The sequence below is a fragment of the Fulmarus glacialis genome, unplaced genomic scaffold (assembly GCF_000690835.1).
Source record: "Fulmarus glacialis isolate BGI_N327 unplaced genomic scaffold, ASM69083v1 scaffold45839, whole genome shotgun sequence".
Classification (NCBI taxonomy): Eukaryota; Metazoa; Chordata; class Aves; order Procellariiformes; family Procellariidae; genus Fulmarus; species Fulmarus glacialis.
In genome coordinates this window covers 9,030-32,369 of record NW_009234762.1, presented here as the reverse complement: position 1 = coordinate 32,369, position 23,340 = coordinate 9,030, and the positions used below count along the sequence as shown (strand labels likewise).

Sequence of the window (23,340 nt, the reverse complement as noted above, 5' to 3'; positions counted from 1 at the left end):
TATATATATGCTTAGAAACACAGAAACTTAGTAAGTATGCCAAACAAGTTCAGACACAAAGCATAGGAAAACACGTGGTTAACTTTCTTTCAGAAATTGTCGTAATTTCAGATGCGTGGTCCTACACACCCCACCCCAAGTCTGATTCATTTGGCTACCCAGGGTCCGCATCAATGCCTTACGTGTTCCTACGTGTCCCCTGAAACAGCATAAAGAATAGGGCAGTTTGGATTATCCATCATTTCACTAATAATGAAGCCAGATGTGATCTGGTCATGCCTCTACAGCTCATCTTCTCCATAGCACAAATCTTCACCCCATCAGCTGCATCAGTAACACTGCCTAAGCTCATCTGAAGTGAAAATATCCTTATCTCTTTTTTTCAGCGTTACTTGGAGCAAAGACCAGTTCCCTGCCTAAGCTGTCTTTATTGCCGAGAAAAATGTCCAAAGAATCATCACCTTAGTGATAGTCCCACGAGAGTGGGAAAGGATCATGGATCATAAATCAGATACGCTAACTACCTTGAAGAACTCCAGCTGCTAGAAATTAATACCGCTTGTTCCAAGTGACCTGGAGTTCCTTGAATCGTTACTGAAAGTCCTAACTACACTTAAAGATTTTAGTATCACATGCAGTAAAAAACAGTACTGGAAAAATACAAACAAGTACACTGTTTTGTCAAGATGGAAAATGGCAGACACATTAGGTTTTTGAAGACTGGGATGAGCAAGTGGGAAGAGATTCCCAAATTCCTAAATATTCTTACACTGCTCCTCAGGAATCTAGGTTTTACGCCATGGAATAAATACGATTAGTGATCCTGACTAGGAAAATGAAAAAAATAGAGTGGCTGCTACAAGAGGCTCAATACGGACCCATGGAAGTTAACTTTCATTCTACTGATAGGACCAAAAGAAAGGGACCTAGACATAGTACCTTGGAGGAAAAGTGTACTCCTTTCAGCTCTTGACTGCAAAAATTTTACTGAACACCAGGAAAGGCCCTTTAGAGGAGGGGTTTCTGAAGGGCCGCGCACAAACCACTTAGTACCCAGCAAGTTTTTGTATTATGATTCCAAAGTGGATTTTTTGCTTGTTAACGACTACTAGGCATAAAAATACTATTTATTTGGTTTTGCAGCCCCCAGCTTGACATCCTATCCATTAAGTAGCTGTCAATGACCAAATCTTTAGGAAACCCTGTCTTACAGACAGGCCTCGGAAAACATCTGGGATTTCAGTCAGGTTCATTTTAAGATACAAAAATGTCTTCAGTGGAAACAGCTGCAAGTCTCTTACTTTGCATTTCCTTTGAAAGTGATTGATAAAGTGTTACAAATCTGTATTATGCCCTGAAAGTATGTTCTTCCTATTAAATGGATACCACTACCTTCCAAAGAAAAGAAATTTCATGATTTTGTCAACACAAACCATCAGATGGGAACAACGCTGTGAAGACAGAGTAAATACTTTTGTTTAGCTGACATTTTTGCTGAGAGAGCAGAATCACTAGGTAAATGTCTGCTAATAGTAAATAACTGATCAACCAGCTATGGTAGTTAACAACCACTCACAAAAAAGAGAAGGAGATTGCACCATCACGTTGTTACAGTTTCACCACTTATCAATAAGTGGTGAGAAGATACAGAGGTGTTTGGGATGCTCTACTCCCTCTCTCTAAATATATTTCAGATGCTGACAATCTGCTGATAAAAGTAAAACAACCTTCAGCCAACAAACAGTAACAATGAAATGCATATATGAAGAAGCAGTAGAAACTGTATGATGTGTTTTAAGATTTCTAAATAATAATGTAGATTCCTGGTTTTCTTACTTGTTAAGATAAATATACCAGTAATCAAAACTACATGCATGATGGTTAAATACTAAGTGTGTCAGTAAACTTTCATGTTAAAATTAGAAGTCAATCCATACCGGATGAATAAACAAAGAAATTTACCTCTCTTTTTCTAGCTCTTCTAAATAACCAGTGCTTTCTCTGCTTCCATTCATAAATCCTCTTCTTGGAAATGATCCCATAGGAACAGGACTGCACTCTCCCGAACGGCTTGAAACAGACCCTTCCCGGCTCCCATATGAACGCACGGACACTTTTGGCCTTAACTTCACTCCAGGGAAGTTGGTACTTTCCAAGTTCAGTTCTGGATAATAAAAAGCAAACATTTTCAGAGTTGAAGTTCAGCAGCACAAATTTGAAAGATCATTTCTATCTTAATTTCTTATTTCCTGAACAAATCCATGATTTTTTGATGGAAACATTTTGCATTGGAATCCACAGAAGAACATAATGCGAACAAAACCAATCTTAATGGTACACTTGGAGAATACCAGTAGTCTGAGCAGATAGCCAAACTGCAATCCTGACAATCAAAACAGTATCCCCAACATGAGCCTCTTTCCCAGAGGACTTAAGAAACGGGCAGAGTTTTGCATAAATGTCACATGAATTGTTCTTGTGGCCCACTTCCTAATAGCTTCTTTCTCAAGAGATCCTGCAGATGCTTCACTGTCATGTAAATGATGACAACTCTGTACACCACAGGGCCCTTAAACGTAGACATCCCCTCTGATATTTCTGGTTTAGTGGTAGGGATAATGGATGTATACAGGAGTCAGTGGTCTGGGCTTGCTTTGCACATCCCATATAATGGGATGGTGCACATTCCAGCAGATGCTCTAGGGAAGGGGACATCAATTTGCAGCATGACAGATACAATTCCAGTAATATGACAAGGAGAGGACAGGGCATGCAAACAAGTTTAGAACATTGGTGGAACTAATCCATCATTAATTTAAACAAATGTATTTTTTCTGAAGAACTGAATGAAATGCAAGTTGTGTCAAAAGCAATTAATATGACATCCTAGCGTAACAGTATCAAAAGCACAAAAGCAGCACAGGAACAAATTTTTTGAGAATGTGTCTTAAAATGCTTAGCAAATATAACAGGCACTGAGACTATGTCTAACCATGAAAGTCAGCAATGGAAAGAAGGTGCAGCTGAGTTCGAAAATTTTATTGCAAAGAACAAACAACCGGGAAACAAATGAACCTACTTAAAACATAATTCTAAATTTACCTTTAAGTCGTTCCAGTAAGTCAATTTGTCCAGAAGATGCCATTGCCTCATCTTCAATACTTCCTTGCAGCTGTTTCAGCACCTCCTGTAAGAAATTAAGCTTAATTAAGAAATCCTTACAATAATAAACCACAGGTAAATACATCTTATCCTGCCCTCAAGTGCACATTTATGTAACAGCTACTGAGACACTGATGTAAACTATATTTCATATGAGCAGTGACCAAGTGTCAGAACTTTAATTGCCATCAAATATACTCTGCAGTATTTCCCTAAGCACTGTCACGATGTAAAGTATAACCTGAATAACTCATCGTCTCTGGTAGTCCAATCTATCAGCTTATTTAAAAGTTCTTCTCAAAGTGAATACCAGTTATCTCAAATTTGCAGATGGAGAAATGGAAGCACAGAGAAATTAGTTAAACTTCTCCATCTGTGTACCTAAAGTTAGCCTTGTAAAAATAAAATTTGGATACATAACTGAAAGTTACAAAAGTAGCTTGAATACCACATTTTTTTAAACCTCAAAGATACCAGAGCAGAAGTAATCCCCAGGATTTATCTTCTGCAGGGCCTTAGCACCACTGTAAACCAGCAAGGAGAGTCATGTTATTCTTATTACTACTATTGCTACCACTACCACACCTGTGAGGAAAAGACTTAAGATTCCTTCATGGTGTTGTATTAGTTGGCTTATTACTACTATTACTACTACTACCACCACGCCTACAAGAAAGAGATTTAGGAGTCCTTCATGCAGCTGAAGCTTCAAAGCCAAGAATATTGCTGTGTGCTACTGAAACTACGTATGATAAGATTATACAGCTGAAGGAACATACTTTTAATGCACAAAAAGATTCATAGTAAACAATGACTACTACACTAAAAGGGGCCTGTAAGCCCTCGGGTCCCTAATGCTCAGTGGTCTAAATTCAGGTAGAAAATTAAATGCAAGTTAGTGAATGCCTTTTCTTTATCGTAATGGCAGATATATCAATACTAAAAATAAATTGAAAAGACTGGCCACAAGGCAAAATGCTCTTACAGGAATTTACAATATGATTTTTTGTACCGTGGCATAGAAAAAACCTTTAGAAGCGGCAATAGTCAGGAAATGAAAACAATTCTGAATAATGAAAGGTACTCCATACTTTTCATACATAGAGTCTACACCCAGAATTGTACTTTTACCCACACGTGAAAACTAATGAATTTTAGACAATTTAAAAAAAACTCCACATCACTGTTTTGTTCTTTTAAGAGCCTAGCATACCTTGCTGTCAACATTAATGGTTCTTGCAACTTGTACAGGAGGTATCTTTCAAACACATTTTGCTCTTTTCAAAGGAAACAAAACAGCATCTACAAGAAGTCAAGACATTCTTTAAACAGACACACTACTGAGCTTTTCTGTATTGAAAGTGTTGTTTCTTGTACAAAAGAAAAAAAAAAAAGTAAAAGGATTTTGAGTAAAGAACTGCACAGGGTTCTGGGGAATTAATCTCCAAGCACTAAACTCGGAGCAAAAAGTAGCAGCACAGTCACTGCAGCCACCCACTGTGTAATTAGATGCCAGTACTCTAGGAAGAGGAATTCTGGAGTACAGACACTAATTACATTTACACTGTTTTCTGGAAATAATTCTGCAGGTGGAATTGAGGCCAAATTTCATGTTGCCTGAATGATGGAGTCAAGGTATGTGTCTGCATTCGCATTTTAGTTTGGATCAGTCTGACGCCAGACTCACATCTGCCCCACCAGCTGTACTTCGGTTCACATCGTAGGGTGACCTCGGAGCGTGAATCAAATTCCTTTCCAATCAAACCAAGCCAGCAGTTACACTCAAGACTGCTAATGGGCATTCACTCCACTGGACCAGGCTGGAGCTAGTCTAAAAACAAAATCCTCTGAAACATATATATTATGCACGCTGGGTCCTCAACGTAATCATGTACAGATCTGGTCTTACTGCACTACCTGTTGATGCTGGCATAGCCTTTAGGATCAAGTCTGGTGCGGTAAAATCACTACTCGCAGAAAGACATCTCCACTGTGCTTGTGCTTTTAAGTATATTCAAGGGCATCATGATTAGCCATATGGCCCAGCCACCTCTGTACATAACATCTGCCTTGTCAGCTAAGTCAGACAAACAAGTAATCCAGTGTTTTTCAAAGAAGGACTCCTACATTATCAGACGTAAGGGCAGATAACATTTGCAGACAGCAGTCTTAGCTTAAAAGCCTAAAAGGGCAATGTGGAGCGGTCTTGGGAGTTTTGCAGGCTTCTGAAAGACCTGTCAACTCAGATAAATTTAGAAATAAATAATGAATCCCTTTCCTCTGAGAACAGCACCTTAGTGAAGGAAAAAAACTCAACCCAAACTTCCAACCCTCCTCCCACTCCCCTCTTAGAAGCCTCCTCCCCTTCCCTTCTCTCTGCATGGCAGTTCTGCTATTTCAGAAATTGTATGTTCAGGGTACTTTCCTACATAATGAGTCTTCCTGCTTCAGTATGAACAGCTAAGCGGAAATACTATCACCTTTTCCTGTGCTACCAAGTTACATCACTGAAGTGTCCAGGCAGCTAGAGACTGCTCTTTCTGAATATTGGCAACAGTTGAACATTAGCATACTGGATCACCTTTCTCAATTTTCTCTGCTACAATTCATTAATTTAGGTTGTAACTTTCAGATTTACATTATCCTCTTTTCTTCAACAGCACATGCATTTTTTTCAAGTTGGTAAGTAAAGCGTTCTTTTCTGTATTTTTCTACGTTTCTTTTCTATAGTACTATTGCTAAGGTAACAATGACATTTGAGGCTATGACATCAATTTCAAACTCAGTCACGGTACACTTTGAGATCTAAACTAATGAAGCAGACAAAGGTTAGAGAGGGAGATGCAGCCTCTGCGCCAGGTACTGGTGGAAAATGAGGCAGTGTGCTAAAATGACAAATTGGGGAATTTACAATTTTACTTTAATAAAGGAACAGAGAAGTTTTCTGCAATAACCCATTTGGAAGAAACACGGCAAGTTATCTATTACTGTGATAATGCAAATTTTTATTTATTCACTTATTGCAATTCCAGGACTCAACACTAATGCTGTTTACATGCGGTTCTCCATTTTTCCGCCAAGATTAATACAATGCTTTGAAATAGTACTTTTCCACAATAATTTTATATTACTTTTTATCTAATGTCTGCTAAATAGTGTAAAATCTCCACAAATAAATCCAAATCAATGTAACTAAAGTTAAATTAATATTCTGTTTAGTTATGCAAGTTTGAATAAATATATTAGTAGTGGCTTATAGCATTATTCTAAGCAAATTCTTTACTGACTTACTAGTAACTTACTGATAAAACACACAAAAGTAAGTGTATCTATAAGGAAGGCTGCAAAACTTTTCTTCTGTTATTTTAAAGAATGTAAGTCAAATTATTTTAATGGTCACTTAAACATAACCCAGTTTATCTTATCCTACTGGAGAAGTACAAAAGAATGCTTTCGGAAATGGAGCTGTCCCTATGACTCATCATCATGTAAAAAGGTTTCTGTCTTCAGTCTCTGGACTGTGAAGTACAGAAACAATGTCAATTTTTTTTTTGTTTGTTTGGACTCTATGAATGTAGTCTTGATCTTACAACTACTTTATGGATAATTAAATAAAAAAAGATCAGACCTGTCAGCCAGTAATTGGAAAACTACTGAGAAGAAAAGCATCTTAACTAACAGTACATGCACTCAGCTAAGTGCTACGGGTTGTAAATAAAATTGCTAAAGGGCTGTGAATTTACTCAAGCTGCTAATAAAGAATGGAACCACAGAGAAACAACACTAATAATGCCAGACTTCAACTCCCAATGCATTAAGATTTAAAAGTACATTCAATTTTTGAGGACTGTAAGTATAAATATTAATATTAATATTTAGAAATAGTTCAAAATATGGTACCTGTAAAAAGACATTCTGGTTTAGACATACACCTCTCCTCTGGCAGGAAAAGGAGCACTGATGACAATTCAGACAAATCAGATACGTTTGGTCTTCTGTAAACACTACTTGCTTCCACCCCCGCCTTTTAAATAGAATGAGCTTTATTACTTGTATTCACTTTTCTAAAAATTTTGTGTATTCAGCGAACGGCAAAATGTATGAAAATCATCATGATAATTAAATACATGAAATTGCTGGCAGCAGTATGCCAGATATACTCACAAGCCAGTACCACCTAGAATAGTAAGCCAACAAGATGTTTTGAAATTTCAAGGTAAGCATGAATCTACATTTAAAAAGACTTCCAACAAAAGCTATTCTATCAATGTCAATGAATTTTTAGTAAGACACTCTTCATACCTGTTCCTCCATTTTAGATAACAACTATACTTGGGCCTGTGTGAAGAGACATTCCTGTCATCTACATATACATACACACACATAGACTCCACTGTGTGTTTCTCTTGATGTTCGTAAACAAAACCCAAACTGAGTTATCCTTCAGTTTAGTTTTTTTAGGTTATGCTTACCTTGGTTACCACTATAGTTACAACATTTGAGTATAAAACCAGGTTTAACTGCACAAATATAGAAAGTGTTTACAATTTCAGACAGTAATTCAACATCTATATTAGCACCATATAGGATAGGAATGATGCACACTGAATAACTCAGAACTACGATTTTTAATCAAATCAGCAGTATTTTAAAATAAGAATATTCCTGACAGCATTTGTATTCGTGTTTTTAACCCAATATGCTGAAAACTTAACATACAATTGCACTCTAAACTGAAAGTGAGTTTTGAAGTTCAACCCAGTGTTGCACATTGTTTCAATTATTATTGCTTTAAAAGGTCAGAAAAAAAGGTTACATATATAAAAGCACATCCATCACTCCAATTCAACAAAAACATCAGATGTCAAAACAGTGGGGAGGGGGACGACAACACCAGAATATTATTTTCTATGCATTTATAGATAGCATAAACTTAAGTTCAAGGTCTTACATGACCCCTCATAACTACACGAACTTGACAGTGCCTTAATACGATCACACATGGTACGAAACTCTCAGGGGCCAAGTGAGAGCTACAGAAGAGGCCCTTTACTCCTATACATTTTGGCAAATTGTGCTGCTCTGTAACCAAACTTGGTGGGAGCTCTTCTAGCTGCCTGAAGCGCCAAGCAATTGCTCTGGCTGCTCAACCCTATAACCAGGTCCAAATGATAGCATTAATGATGACAGCACTGCTGACTGAGGTGAAACACTGGAGCAATTCAAGTTTTAACCTTGTAGAAAAAGCATTTGTTATGTGAAATGATGTTGTTGTTCATTTTAATTTCAAACAATGTCATTTTCTAACAGAAAAATATTCACTTGATGCCACCATGCTCAAGAGCTGTCATTTGCTGAATGTCTACTAAGTTTTTAGTGCAAGCCCACTGTCAGATCAACCAACGTTATCTGATTTTATGCTCCGAAAGAATGCTATCTGAAGTAATGTCAGTAACTCTATATATATATCACCAGCTCAATTTTACCGAACTCAAAAAAAAAAGTCTTTTATTCAATTTTCCACACAATTTGGATTCTGATAGAATCTTTAGAATTGCAAAGATAATGCTAAAAATATTACTCATTGTGAAATCATACCAACAATCTTAAAGACACAAATCAATATGTCACAGCTGCTTCTTTACTGCTTAAATAAATTCACTGATATTTTAAATGTCTGTGTTTTGTAAGATGCTAAATGACTTTGATAACCGCATTTTTAGTTCATATGAACTTAAAGTTATTTGCAAATGTCTAACTGCATTAGTTGTGCAGTCACTGAAGAGAAGTATTTCCCAGAATTCATCATTTGATTAAATCTGTAAAAATCAGTTCAGCTTATGGGAGTTTCTTCCACTCACACATTAGAATTTATGAAATGACCAATACGCATTAATATCTTCAAAATTACTTTTTTTAGCAGTATTTTTAAAGGATCTATCCACTGCTCTATCCCTTGCATATCCACTGTACTACCAGTATTCTTCTGTCCCATGCCACAATCCTGATGTGACAGTCTCCTTTATGTGCCGTAAGACTGACATCACCTCTTCCTGCCTGAAAGGTATGGGTGCCCACAAAAACATTCTGCATGTGCAAAATCCAAAGAGTAAGGGAATTAATTTGAGAAGGAAGATAAAAGCTCACATTGGGGGGGAAAGAAAAAAGCATATGTTCCTATGCTAACCATGATTATAATTTTCCCCTGAAAGACTTAAAAGTTCAAGCACTTACATGCTGGGAAAGGAAGTATTGAAATTAAATGGAAACCAAACATACACTGGAAAGCAAATACTGGACGAATTCACACAGCAAAAGTTATAGAAGCTCAGAATTTAGCACCTATTCCACAAATATTTATACAGGCAAGGAATGTTACTGCTCAATCAATGGCTTTTCTCCATACTTGTTCATCAAAAAATGCATTTATTGAAAAACATTGAAAAATAATATTTTCATAAGTCGAAAGTAAAATCTTTAGAAATTCAGCCTCAAAAGAGGCATTGTCAATGGAAGACTACTAGGCAGCAAAAAGATAGTAGCTAGTACTCTGCCAACTTGCCCCTAAGAATTCTCCAGACAAACAGCCTTTGTGTTTCAGACTTTGTTGTGAGACTATACGCAGCTCATTTCACTCTTAAACTAGACTAGCTAGCTATTATCATGTACAGTAAGATTGTTCATACAGGCAGTTAAATAAAGCAAATATGAAGACTTGAGGAAAATAGTAGAAATCTAGTATGGCTACTCAAAGAACAAAACTAGGTGTCTCAAATTAATTCCCTTATTCATTGGATTTTGCACATGCAGAATGTTTTTGTGGGCACCCATGCCTTTCAGGAGGGAAGAGGTGGTACCAGTCTTACGGCACATAGAGGAGACTGTCACATCAGACACGTTCTGTCCATTTTTATCACACCTGTTGTGCAGAATGGGATGAATATAAAGCTAAAATAGGCTTTCACCAAGAGCAGGGGTATATGCGTATCTGCTGTGCTAATGGCTATACGGCCAACCATTTGGAAGAGGACCTGACTTTCAAAGTATCAGATCCTATGCTACTATTATATTCTCAAAGTTCTCCCTTATTAAATAGGTATAATGTGAAATTCCTACAGCTAGCTGATTTATTACTGTGCACAACAAAGTTAGCTTGTCGTGAATTTTTTAAATCTGTATTATTTCAGAATACAAAACATAATTCAGTTACTCTGAAAGCAAAATACACATTATTATTGAATCAAAATATTTTGTTAGATTGTACTGAATGTAATTGGATTTTGAGTACTGTCTGTCCAGGATGCCACAGTGCTATGTGAGATCTGTATCGCACAATTATCACTGAATTCTCTCTTACTAGCTCATCTGTCTGCAGACAGTGTTTCTGACAGTGACTGCAGTCGCACAATTTCCATGATGTATGTGACCTACTCATAGTGAGACCACAGCTCATTCAAGGAGACATGGTTTGGCTAATAAATCCAGCTGGGAGAAGAAGATGGAGTTTTAGTTTAAATACTGTAAAAAAAATTATTTTTAATAAAATATATTTTCTGGAAAAAAGTTCCATTTTTTCCTGCAGACTGCATTTCTGTCAAGAAGTAACTTTCAAGATAAATAAGTGACTTTCTAGAGATCATTATATACATGAAAATCTGTGTTTAAAAACTTCATTTGCAGAGGTAAACTAGAAAATAACACTATTTTATACAAGGGCATATGTTCATCCTTACTGTGAGCATTGAGCATGCTAACTTTGGAAGGTTTTTTGTAGAACAGGTAAAATCATCTATCATAGGGTGTACAAACCAGCTAATAAAATCAGGGTGGCATCACCTACCTTAAAGCCAGCACTTCCTTAATGTTTGAATCTGCAAACCCAAATAAACTGCATATTTTAAGTCTTTTTTTTGGTGCTATTTTTTTCATCTAAAGAGGGGGAAAAAGTAAAAACAAACTCCATTGTGTAAATGACTGCTTTTTTGTAGTTCATTTCAATCACAAGGTTTGTTAGTGCTACAAGCAAAGAACAGATCTGGGGGTCAGATTTATTGCAACGTCCCCACCACTGAAAACTGATACAAACAAAATTTCACAGAAATTTCTTTAATTTATGCTTTCAATTCATTGATTTCCTCCCATAGCTTCCTTCTCAAAAACAGGAAACTTATTACACGAACTCCTCGTTTGCTACTGCACCTTGAGCTGTTCTTCAAAATACTTCTGGTTCCTTCTACATTTCTCTTTATTGTCTGCTGTAATTTATGTTCCTGCTTAAAACTCCCCTAAAGCTGGGCCACAACAAAATTCAGTGAAGTATCAAAGAAATCAAGACAAAGCCTCTACTGTGTGCCTGACAGAGCATGTATCAAAACAAGCTTTAAAAAATGGAAGTCTAGAGAAGAAAAACAAGCTCTGTTAAGTCAGCAGAGCGCACAGTACCATACAAATAACTCCTAAGAGCCAGGAGCATAAAGCATAAAAAAAAACCCCTTAACTTTCGCCACATCAGCCAGAATGCTGAAAAATCAGTTGGACAAAATGAAGTTGACTCATTAGAGTTGGCTGAAAGATGCATGGAAACAATGCCAGGACAAGGGCAGATTCAACACAGGCACCACTTTCTGAGGTACACTAATTGCATGGCAATGAGCAAATGAAGAGCATGCTAAAGGTTCTCATCAGTTGGTGACACACAGGCTAATTAAGGAGGGAAAATTTATGTTCAACTGCTGCTAGTTGCAAGCAAAAAAAGAAGTTTCTTTTACTACCATCTGTATCCAGGTAAACAGGATTCTTCTCCAAAAAGCTGTAAGCTAGGCATGCACAGACAGAACTAGCACGATGCGAAAAAAACAAATGCCAGAACCGAAGGATACAGTAAAAAATGGTAATGTGCCCACAACCTCACAGCAGCATAGCAGCACAGGATGATCATGATGCTTTGCAACTGCTTCGCAACTGCTTCATAAATTGTAAGGAAATTATGGGATCATACCGGCAACTTAAATTATTCAAATTCTCTGGCCCTTTATATAATAATCTAACAACTCTGGTTTCCTAATAAAAAAAACAAAAAACCACAAAACAAACAAAAAACCCCAACTGAAACAAAACAAAACCACCAAAACCCACCACCCAAAACCTACCACTTTTTAATGTGACAAAGTTACTGTAGTGCCACCTCATACAGAATTTTTGAAGTTAAATTACCAAACATTTTAGTCCCAATTGACGTAAGTACAAATTTTCACCAAAAATGCTTTCCTGAAATTATTTGCTAGAGTGTTCTCCAGGAACATAAAAACTAATGCATTGGGGACCATACTACTTTTCAGGTGGCCAGAGCTTTGTGATGGATGTGCTTAGACCTTCTCATTAACCCTTTCTGTTGAGCTCCCAAAGAAGACTGAAAAGTTTTTAAACAAAACAAAAAGCTAAACTATAAACCAGGATAATTAGCTAACCCTTTAATTAAAAATATTAACCATTTGAATGAAAAAAAAAGAAGTTACTTGAAGAGACACTTCAGTTGCTATTCTTGAGTCTCAGTACAACCCTCCACTGCCTATTGTACCCTTGCAGGGCAGATGTGAACTGCAGAGAGCTACCTGGTCCGAAAAAGGGCTCTCCATCGCTGGCCAGGCAGAGGTCTCAATTTCCTACTTTGCCACAGGCTCTTCAGATTTCTTCTTCAGCCATGGGCTCCCAGGCTGCTGCTGTCACCTTCCCTCCTTCACCCCACTCCAGCCACACCCCCCCTCCCCCACAACCTCTGAAGGCCCCTCTCCCTCTCCTTCACAATGCTCAGGAGCTCTAGAAGGGAGGGAAATTCTTCCTCGTCCTCCTCCCCACTTGTTAAGGGAGAATAACCCAGCTGCAAAAAAAAAAGAACTGAACCAAGAGCAAACGTTGTCCTTCACACTGAGACAGACCAAACATCCATCCACACCAACATCCCACCTCCAACAGCAGGAACCTAGTGAGGACACATGGAACAAACCAAAGCCTACTCTTCACTTCTCTTGTACATCCTCTCCCCAGCTTCCAGCTGGCCTTGACTTACAGACTTCCTGAAACCATGTCTCAGTGGTACCACCTCCTGATCCACTCTTTTGGCATACAAGTGCTCCCATGGCAAAGACTTATGATGAGAAACAAACCTTGTTTTGTTTGTTTTCCACTTGCTATCTGATAATGTTATTTGATGTCCCTTAGATCTGGTATCGAGGGAAACTAATCATTCCTTATTAACTTTCCTCATGCTATTTACGATCTTTTAGAGCTCAACAACCTTCTTCCCATCCTGTCCCTCTCTCTTTTCCTGCTCTCTCTACCTGAAAAGTCCCATTCTATTCAATCATGCCACTTAAGGAAGCTTTTTATACCGCTTCTTTTTTTGCACCTGTACTAATCCTACTAGATCCTTTCTGAGGAGGTTCATCAGTACAGGACGTACTACTCAACTTCTGGTTGCAGCATGTGTCCATCCTGACATAATTATAGTTTTTTTACTTCCCTATCTAGGCCCAGTAATTCCCAATATCAGACTGACTTTTTGGATCCAAACTAAGCACTAACCTGACAACTTATAAAAAATACCTGACATTTTCAAACATTTACAGTATCTCTAAAACCTCCTTCTATGTTGTTGCCATGCTAATTCAGAACCCCTCATGATGTAATAAAGTTACGCTGCTTTCCATCATGATCGTTTTACACTTTGGAGCACTGAATTTTATTTGCCGTGTATTCAGTTCAGCCAGTCAATATCGCAAGATTCTTCTGCAGCTCTTCACACTCCATGTTCATTTTTACCACACTGAAAATCATCAAACTTTTTCATCTCATTCTTTTTTTCCGGATAACTTATAAATATGTTGAAAAAGCACAGGTCACGGCAGAAATCTCGCTAGGACACTACTGGAAAATAAAAAATACCAAACCCAGACTATTTATTCTGCTCTTCATTTTCTACCTTTAAGTTGGATAGTAATCAAAGAACCTTCCTAAATCAACTTAGGTTCTTCGGAAGTTTTTGGTGAGGGACATTACTAAACTTATTTTAGAAATCCAAGCAGACTCATCAGTGCCAGTATTACTTTCCTCCTATTCAATGATTCCTTCAAAGAACTCATATTTGTGAGCTATACTTCTCCCTAAGAAAGAAAAGTTAACTCTTTGCCCACTAGTAGTCTGTTCTTTACTGTGGTTTCTGACAACATGTCCATTACAAAGTCAGGCTTGCAGGTCTGTAGATCCTAAGCTTTTCCTAAACTTTTCTTGTTTCTTAAAAAGTGGCATCACACCTGCCACCTTCCATAACTTATATGCTGAGGCCATTTTAAACACAGAATACAGATCTTTATCTTTGTCTGACAATCACAAGTGGTTGTTATAACCAGAAGAACTTAAAGATGTAAAGGGTCTCACAGGAAAACTACATACACACACGTAAATTTGGTAACAGATGTCTGTCTGGTTGAACAGCAAAAAAAAAAAAAAAAAAAAAAAGACCACTGAACTTTCTTCAGTTTGAATTCTATAGTTTGACAATATATCACTACGTTTAACAGACAACAAATAAAGGAAGATAAGTAAGGAGGCAAGTGCAAACATGCTGGCGAAGAATCTCAGGGGCTAGGAGGTACTTAACTAACTCTCTTAAGCAGTAAGGTTGACATAGTGTGGTTCATACAGAAGAGAAGCTCTGACTAAGAAGCCATACTTGCTGAATTGCTGCACCTACCAAGAGGAACTTCAGGATCCATGAACAAAGAAGAAATTACCAGCTGACAAACTGATGAAGGCTTTTGACAGAAGGTAAATAATTTGCATGACTACAATTTCAAGTATCCAGATCTCACGATCACTCCAGTAAATGATTTCTCCTCTTTCTTAGGCTATAGTCTGCTCTTTCTTTAAAGCCAAAGGGGTCATACCTCAGTCCTCCCAACTGCTGAAGAGGAGAGGGTGAAACAGGTTATACCTTACAGCTGACAGTTCAGCAATTTCATACTCAAGTTGCTTTCGAACACTTGGGTGAATATAATTTATTTCTGACATTTTACTGTAACTGTTTTATCCCTTTGTTCTATAAGTTTTATTGTTGACACGTAAATTCAAGACAGGGCCACTGATGTGTTCTCTGCATAGTAGGGAAATATCCCTAAGCTCCATATGAGCAATCACTGTGGAGATATCAGAACATTGTTTTGGTTCACGAACCAACTATAATCCGCTATGTTGTATCTGACTTGACTTCTTAGCAGAAATAACCACATACCAGATAACTCAGATCACTTGGAAATCAGATTTCCAGTGACAGTTCTGGAAATGATGCTAATATTCTAATGTGTAACAGGATGCACAAAGAATTGCCTATCGTACTAAATTCAAGATTCAAATATAAACTTCTCAAGTTATACCGCAGTTTGCTTACTAGCCTATTCACTAATAACAATTCTAGATCAAATATATCTATTTTAACATAAGCATTTCTCTTCTGTGTACTGGATGCTTTGCTTTCACAGCTTAACATAATTTTTCAATTATTTTTTTATTTCTGTATGCCTTCATGAAACATTTTACTGTGTCTGATGCGAACTAAACATCTTTTCTCCAAAGATAAAAGGAAAAAGCGAAAAGGCAAGATGAAGCTAAAAACACTTTCCCTTTGGAAAGAGATGGGAAAGTCCTGTTATCTGACACAGTAAGTATCCCCAGCAAAATGTGTAATTTCTGGTACCTTAGAAGAAAAACTGTTGTTAGATTTATAAGATGGGATTGCAAACATGGACATCCATTAAACGTATTTATCTACCATCTACCTGAGGAACCTCATATACAGATAAATAGATACACGCTACATATGTGTACAGCACATGACAAAATTGTTAAGCTGTATGTATCAGGTTAGGCTTCGAATTCTAATTTGCAAGCACATGCCTTACCATGATACATTGAACCAAAAATTCCTGTGCCAGTTACAAAAGTATCTCCTAGCACCTTCTATGCTTTACAATGAGGATCATTAAACACTGATGATCAGAAACAGCTGATCAGAATAAAATAGGTTTTCAAGGTTAAATATCAAGAAATGGTGGCTAAGCAGATTGTATGACCATAAAATGGGGTTTGGTGAGTTAAAAGAATATGTGATCACCTGCTTACCTGATCAAGGAGACGTTTGATAAAAGTAGTCACACATTCCAAAAAAGAGAATCCCTCAGCAGCCATTTTAAAGCAAATGTTAAAATTTATGCAAGGGGGATAAAGGGTACCAATAGTATCTGGAATCTTACATTGCTACAAGTGTAAACTTCTAAAAAAAGGATGCGATTCAGCCACTGGTATACCTGATGTAAAGGATCAGCACGCTTTTTTTTTTTTAATAAAACTCTTATGGCTTATAGATCACAAAATGCTACTTCCGTACAAGGTTGACGAAGAGTTCATGTCCAAAAAGTGTAACAGAGCGTCAAAACATTGCAAGCCAGTTAGTTCTTGGAACATTCTGAACATCAATCTTACGTTTTTATAAACAAACGTATGCTAACAAACTCCAAGCTGGAAGCAGTACATTTTTCAGATTCCCTCTTTTTAATGAAACAAACAAGCTACTGTAATTGTTAAGTTGCTAAATTGCTAGTCCGTCTGCTATTCCTGCTAAGGTTTTGTATGTTTATCCCTTTAAATAGTCATAAAAAGATATTATGGGATATGCAGACAAAATAAAATGCAACCTAATCATATTTAATTATAAAATCACACTCAGTTCTACTAATATTAAGCTTTCTCATATTCTCACAAATCCATCATGACAGGAACAAGATGAAAAACAGGCACCATGGCATCTTCTTTAGCACACTTTTTACCTTTAATTCTGCTAATTTGGGCATTAATTAATCAACCTCACAAAGTATGCACAACACTGCAATAAATCTGGAATATTATATTCTATAGGCTTAAAATTTCTTTTGCAACCGCATTAAATTATCTTAGCTTAACATCGTACAAACACATTCAAAATCAAAACCCTCAAAATATCTTACCACTTGCTGTTTTATTTAGTCAAAATCCACTCCAATCCAACATAATAGCATCACAAGGTTTATTACCCTGCTGTCTAACTAGTGGAAGAAACCCACAAACACAATCCATGTCAAAGATAAACCACTCTTTGGACCTGGAATGGACATCACAGTAACTAGCTATTTAGGACTTTGTGTTTTAAACCTGAATTCCTTAAAACAAACAAACAAAACCACAACCAAAAAAACCCACAGAAAATTATTAAAACTAAAGCCTTTATATGAGGACAATGATCTGCTAAAAAACCACCCCCCACAAAACAAAAAACTGTAATGAATAAGCAGTTCATGATTTTCTGAGAAGAAGAGTTTAACCATTGCCTGATTTCTTTACAGTGTATATTTAGCTGGTTAGAATGTTTCTCAAAAAAATTCAAGACATCTTGAATCAGTTCCACTGACAGTCCTCCTATTTTATTATTGATACATGTGGACACAATACAGAGGACATTAAATAAGCTGGAAAATCATATAGAATATAATTTTAAGTGTACTATATAAAGACGAAAGAGAATGTTTTGCCCACAGAGCATCACATATAATAAAGATAGCTTTCTTACACAAGATAACAAGCATTACTCATTTACTGTAAAATCCAAGCACTCAGAGAGTGAGTGCGGAAATCAAGCATGAAGCTATTCTTTTGCTACTTCTTGAGTACTTGAAGTTAAATTACATATACCTATTTCCCCCCAGATTTTATACAGGGAAAAATGCTGATATGAATTAGCTATGACATTAAAAAAAAAAGCCATCCTTAACAGAAAAATACTCGTCTTTTACAGGAACCAGGCAGGATAATCTTCATTTGCAATGTAAGTCTCAAAAATTGAGGTCTTTTTCTGACAAAAGGTCTCCTACATTTACATGCACAAAGTAGTATAGCTGATGTTGGACTGCTTTTTGTCTCTTCATGTTTTTGAATTCAAATAAAACTACGTTCATTTTTTTCTAAATTTGTCCATAGTCTGTGTTTTGTGCAGTTACTGTTACTATCTACATCTAGACACTGAAACCATTTTTTGTCATTTATGGGCCAACATCATTATTTCATTGACCATCAAACAGCATATTTGCTGATTTAGAGCGAACATTTTATCATACCAAACCGCTGTATTTCATCTGACAGTAAGCCAATAGTAACAACTGAATTTCCCAAGTTAGTCATAATACTCTGAGGGATTTCTTTTGTTTGAACAGTTAATCGCTAGGACAACACAAATTAAAAAACAAAACGGACACAGTTTTACTAATCATTTTGGCATTCCCATTATCACATTTATCTTTGTTTACCGATCATGTTGTTTTCTGGTCAGCAAATGTACGGTTTTCACTTTTAAATATGAAATTTAGCTTTAAACATGAAGCATTCAGACACTGTTCTTATATAGGTCAGTAGCAGTTTATAATAAATATATGTGCAAGATGAGCTCATGTTAAGCTTTTAATTCCAGTATGATTACCTTACATTTCTGAAATTGAGTGATTATAAAGACGAGGCACACTTACACAACATTTTAACACTACTACTTCCAAAATCAATTTCTTTAAAGATACAATATTGTCTTTAAAATGTCTTTAAAATTGTCTTCCTAACTATTGCCTTTCACAACCGATTAAAGAACGTAAGGCAAAGAGGAGACACAAGCAAACACATTAGCAGTCCAAAGAATCACTGGGAGGTGTTTCTGCACTAGCCCACAGATCAAAATTCATGGTGCAAGAACAGTGATGTTTGCCACAGAACCACAGCTTGTTTTCCCCACTGCTGCTCCCCTTCTCCCACTAATATTTGGGATTTTACTTGGTGGGAGGGGTTGCTAGGGCTCTGTGACACTTATACGGTCCCAAAGGATTGTTTTTTCCAAAATATTTCGAGTTTTAATTGCTTATATGGTAGCAAAAGGGCTTTCAATCTCCACTGCTCTGGTTCTTCTAATTACTTTTCTTGTAATTATCCCCAATTATGGCACTGGAACCATACAAATCATGCAGTTTCTTTCAGTGGAACAATGCCACTGCATAGTTTCTCCAAAAGCTTGCAAAACTAAAATTATCTCCTGACTAAAGAGAATCCTGCAATGATCCCCATCAAACTTCACCCACAGACTCCAATCAGACTCCAAGATCATTCCCATACCATCCTTCAGGTTCAAGTCAAGTCAAAGCTAGGTTTTGACCCTTTTCAAACACATCTGAAACAAACTAAGGAAACACAGCTTCTTGGTTCAGCTGCAAGAGCAAGTACTCCTAAGGAACACAATTGATTAGAATTTCTTCACAGAATACGGATTTTTTTTTTTTTTTAGGGAAAAAAAAAAATCTCAAACTTAATCTAAACAATCTCCCCACCCATGCCCCAAAATGAAAAGAAACATACTGAGTTTGACATTTGAGTTGGATTTTTTTAGGATAAATTCCTTAGATCTAGAATGGCATTTCAGGAGAGAAAAAAACATGGTATCTACTCTGAATACGCTCATAAGCACTCCTCTGTGGAGTGCGATAGAGCCACCTTCCGTTTGGTGGTCTGCCAGGTTTGAAGTAAGGACAGAAAGCTGTTCCACATCCCAAATTAATGCCCTAGAGACCAGCTTATACAGCTGATCTATCTCTAGGTCAGCGGAAATTTAATTATCTGCGCAAAAGCTTAAAGAAAGAAGAAAAAAAAAAAAAAAGGAAAAAGAACTGTATGGGGACAAAGAAGGGAAAAAAGACATTTTCGCTCTTCCTTTTTCAAACTATTAGGAAGATCACCTCTGCTGTTCTTCCCTCCCTTATTTTAGACTGCAATGACAGGGAGGGAAGGGGAGTTACTGACAAATTTGTTATCTTATCATCTTAAGAAAAATAGTGTAAATGACAGAACTAGCTTTCAAATACGTAACTGAGCAAACAGATTTTTTTCCACAGCTGCTAATGCCAACCACTGTTTCAAGTAGCTGGTGTAAAGGACTATAATTGCATTTCAATTTAGGTAGCAGAGCCATGTTCATTTTACACTGCAATGCAAAGATTAAATGTATCTGAAAAATTTGTGCTTCTTTCAAGTGTTGTAACTAGTGACAGTGCTTCAGAACACAAGAAAATTTTTCTTCTTACAATGAATATACAGATCACAACCTACATGCTGGAGGAAAAGAAAGTTCAGTTCAAATTATTTTTAACTGCTGTATTCATCAGATTACCATATTTAAAAAAAAAAGATTAGTTATAAAGGAACAGTAAGTCTGTGATATGAAGATCATAAAGCAAGGAGATGAACATACAAATGTTGTTTAATATTTAGAATATGCCTACCCTATACAAGACTACATGCAGAGATACCAACAATTTCTGAGTCACACTAACTGAGGTACCAAAAGCAGTCTGGTTTTGCTGGTTGTTAGCAAAAAGCAGCAGGATTTGTCAGCTTAGGAAGAGCACTACATTAATGCAGCTATAATGCTTGTGAAATTCTGCCTTGTTCAGTGTCATGGATCACATGGATGCCGCTGTGTATGTATCTTCCTACCGATTAAAATCAATCTAAATTCCAGCTGAGCCTAGTGTTTCCTCTTGGATAGGTGGCTCTGAAGGCCTACAACTAACCAATAAATACCAGATGGACAGAGTTGGGTGAAATTATTAAGTATGAATTTAGGCTTTGGGAGAGGCTGGAGGAACTTGTAGTCTTACTTTACTTTTTATTTTTCCTTTTGGGATGTTAAATATTGTAAACCCAAAAATTTTTAAACTTACCTTAAAACACTGAAAACCTCCAGGCTCTCCCATGTTTTCAAGAGCTGAACAATACTTGCTTTGTCAAGCTATGTCAGCAGATTGGACTTCCTGCTGGTAAGTACAGCAGTGCTAAAATGGTGGTGCTTATCATGACACACCAGAAAAGAAGCTACGAAAACTGGAAGCTGTTTCTAAAAAACTGTTTTTAAATATTTCAATTTTCAGATTTAAAAAAAATGAATCTTCACTAAGTAGATTTGATAGTTTTCCGTTACACCGCCTGGAAAAGGACTTCTGTAGGAATCTAAAAGCACACAAAACTTGTTGAGCAACTACCAGTCCATGACACAAAAGGCAGTAACAGAAACGCTGATCCACACAGGCAGAGAGCTTTCAATACCTTCATATTAGATGCCTCGGTTTCCAGTTTTGTTAGGTGATTTGAGTTATCCTCTAGCTCTTGCCGAAGGTTGGAGTTCTCCATCTTTAATGCCTCAACTTGCTTTAACAACTGATCATATGAAGCTGCGGCCATCCTGGGCTACCCTCAGCCCTAAAAAAAGTAAGAGAAAATATTAAATTTAAACATTTTAGAAAAAACCACCAAATTTATCTAACCATAAAATTATCCTTCTCTCTTTCCCATTTACCACTCAACTTTCTAAACGCTTAATGTAAATCCATTAAACCAAACTATTAATGCCTAGAACTACTGCCAGTTCAAAGACTTTTTTTCAGTGGGCTTCCATTTGATACACATGATTAAGCAAATGAAAGAAGTTCATTAACAATTGCATTAGGTATTAAGGGAAGCCTGAATACATAAAAGAAAATCATAGCATCATACAAAAGCATCCTTACTATTCGCATTTCAATTCTAACACTGAGAAATTATACCTTATTTAACCATTTTTGGATAGACAACAAGCACCGTCAACCATATCTAGAAGATGCTGACTGCCTACTTATTTTATGAAATGAAAGATAGTCACAGATGTTCAAAATCCCTAGGAATAGGACACATTAAAGGAGATGTTGTATGAAAGGCAAACAGTAAATATTGAGGAATTTTAACAGAGAAAAAAGCATCAAATGTAGTAGTAATCAAGTCTTTTGTAAAAATACCCTCCAAGGCATAAAGATTAAAACAAATATACTTACAAAATTCCAACACAAGAAGTGGTCATATTGCAGAGTAGAATAAAAAGATAAAAGGCTATTCTTGATATCAAGATAGGCCATATTATTTTGCGTAATATTGTAACATGATCCTAGAACACCATCACAATTATCCAGCCATTACAAAAGAGAAAGAAAAATATTCCAATTTAAATTATAAAACTCAAATTGTTTCCCACTTTCCAAACCAAAAACCATTGAAGTTGTTCATCTAACAATGTAAGTTAACTAAAACATGGCTAACTACGTTTGAAGCTCTTTACACTTGAAAGTATCAACTTCTTATTCATAAGCCATTCAAGAGAATAAAAGGGAGCCTAGCACTTCATATACGTACAAGTTACCCTTCCAATGTTGTCACAGGAATTTCCTAAGTATGCGCCCTGTAACTCAAAGGAAAAAAATATAAAAAGCTTACAGGACAACATTCCTTTTCATCGTTACTGCAGTACTTTGGAAAAGATGAAACAATTAAAAGCTCTTATGTGGCATTTTCTGTGCATCTTCTCATTAAGCCTTTGACCTTACTGCTTGTGTAACTCCTTATGTAATCAACTTTGCTCTTCCAGATGAATCTTAACTGAATTATCCAGCCTACTGAAAAATAGATAGAATTATTCAAAAAGGTTTTAGTTCCCCAATTTTGAAAATTGTGTTTAACCTTTCTAAATTTAAACTCAATGAAACATAAAGAAGAATATATGCCATTGAAGACAGGAACAATAACAAAAGCTGTATTGCATTTTATATGACTAGTTTATTTCCTTTTCAAGAAGAAAGTCTTCACGCTCTAAGTACCTGTCATCATCAAAGACGGGAGAAGGAAGAAGCCTGCCACTTACGGAACTGTGATTTCCATGACACGACAAATAAGGTGAAGAAAAAAAATCCCTAACAAATTTCTTTTTCAAAATTTGGTCATGCTTTACTGGAGACCTCATTTTTAAGAGAAATTAAGGCAATTGGAAACACCTACTCTATTCTGTGAATTCTGTGCTTTTACCATCAGACTGTTTCACCTAAAAGGTGGAGAGTTGTCAGAGTTGTAACAAAAAAAAAAAAAGAAAGAATTAAAAAAGAAATCAAGCAGACTGCTTCTGTTCCATTTAATGTATGTTTTCCTTTAATAAGTAACAGTTTCCATTCTTATTAATAAAACCAACAGTTGTAGTTCACATTTATT

At 36.5% G+C, this 23,340-nt stretch overlaps 1 protein-coding gene across 1 annotated transcript; it reads right to left on the bottom strand.

Moving 5' to 3' along the window:
* Window positions 1–1,950: 1,950 nt before the first annotated feature.
* Window positions 1,951–21,535, bottom strand: LOC104082567 (adenomatous polyposis coli protein-like). The gene is made up of 3 exons (XM_009585739.1): window positions 21,379–21,535; window positions 3,103–3,187; window positions 1,951–2,164 (listed from the first exon to the last, which is right to left on the bottom strand). Exons 1-3 carry the CDS (start codon window positions 21,511–21,513, stop codon window positions 1,959–1,961), a joined length of 426 nt encoding a protein of 141 aa, XP_009584034.1. The 5' UTR covers window positions 21,514–21,535; the 3' UTR covers window positions 1,951–1,958.
* Between the last annotated feature and the right edge of the window lie 1,805 nt (window positions 21,536–23,340).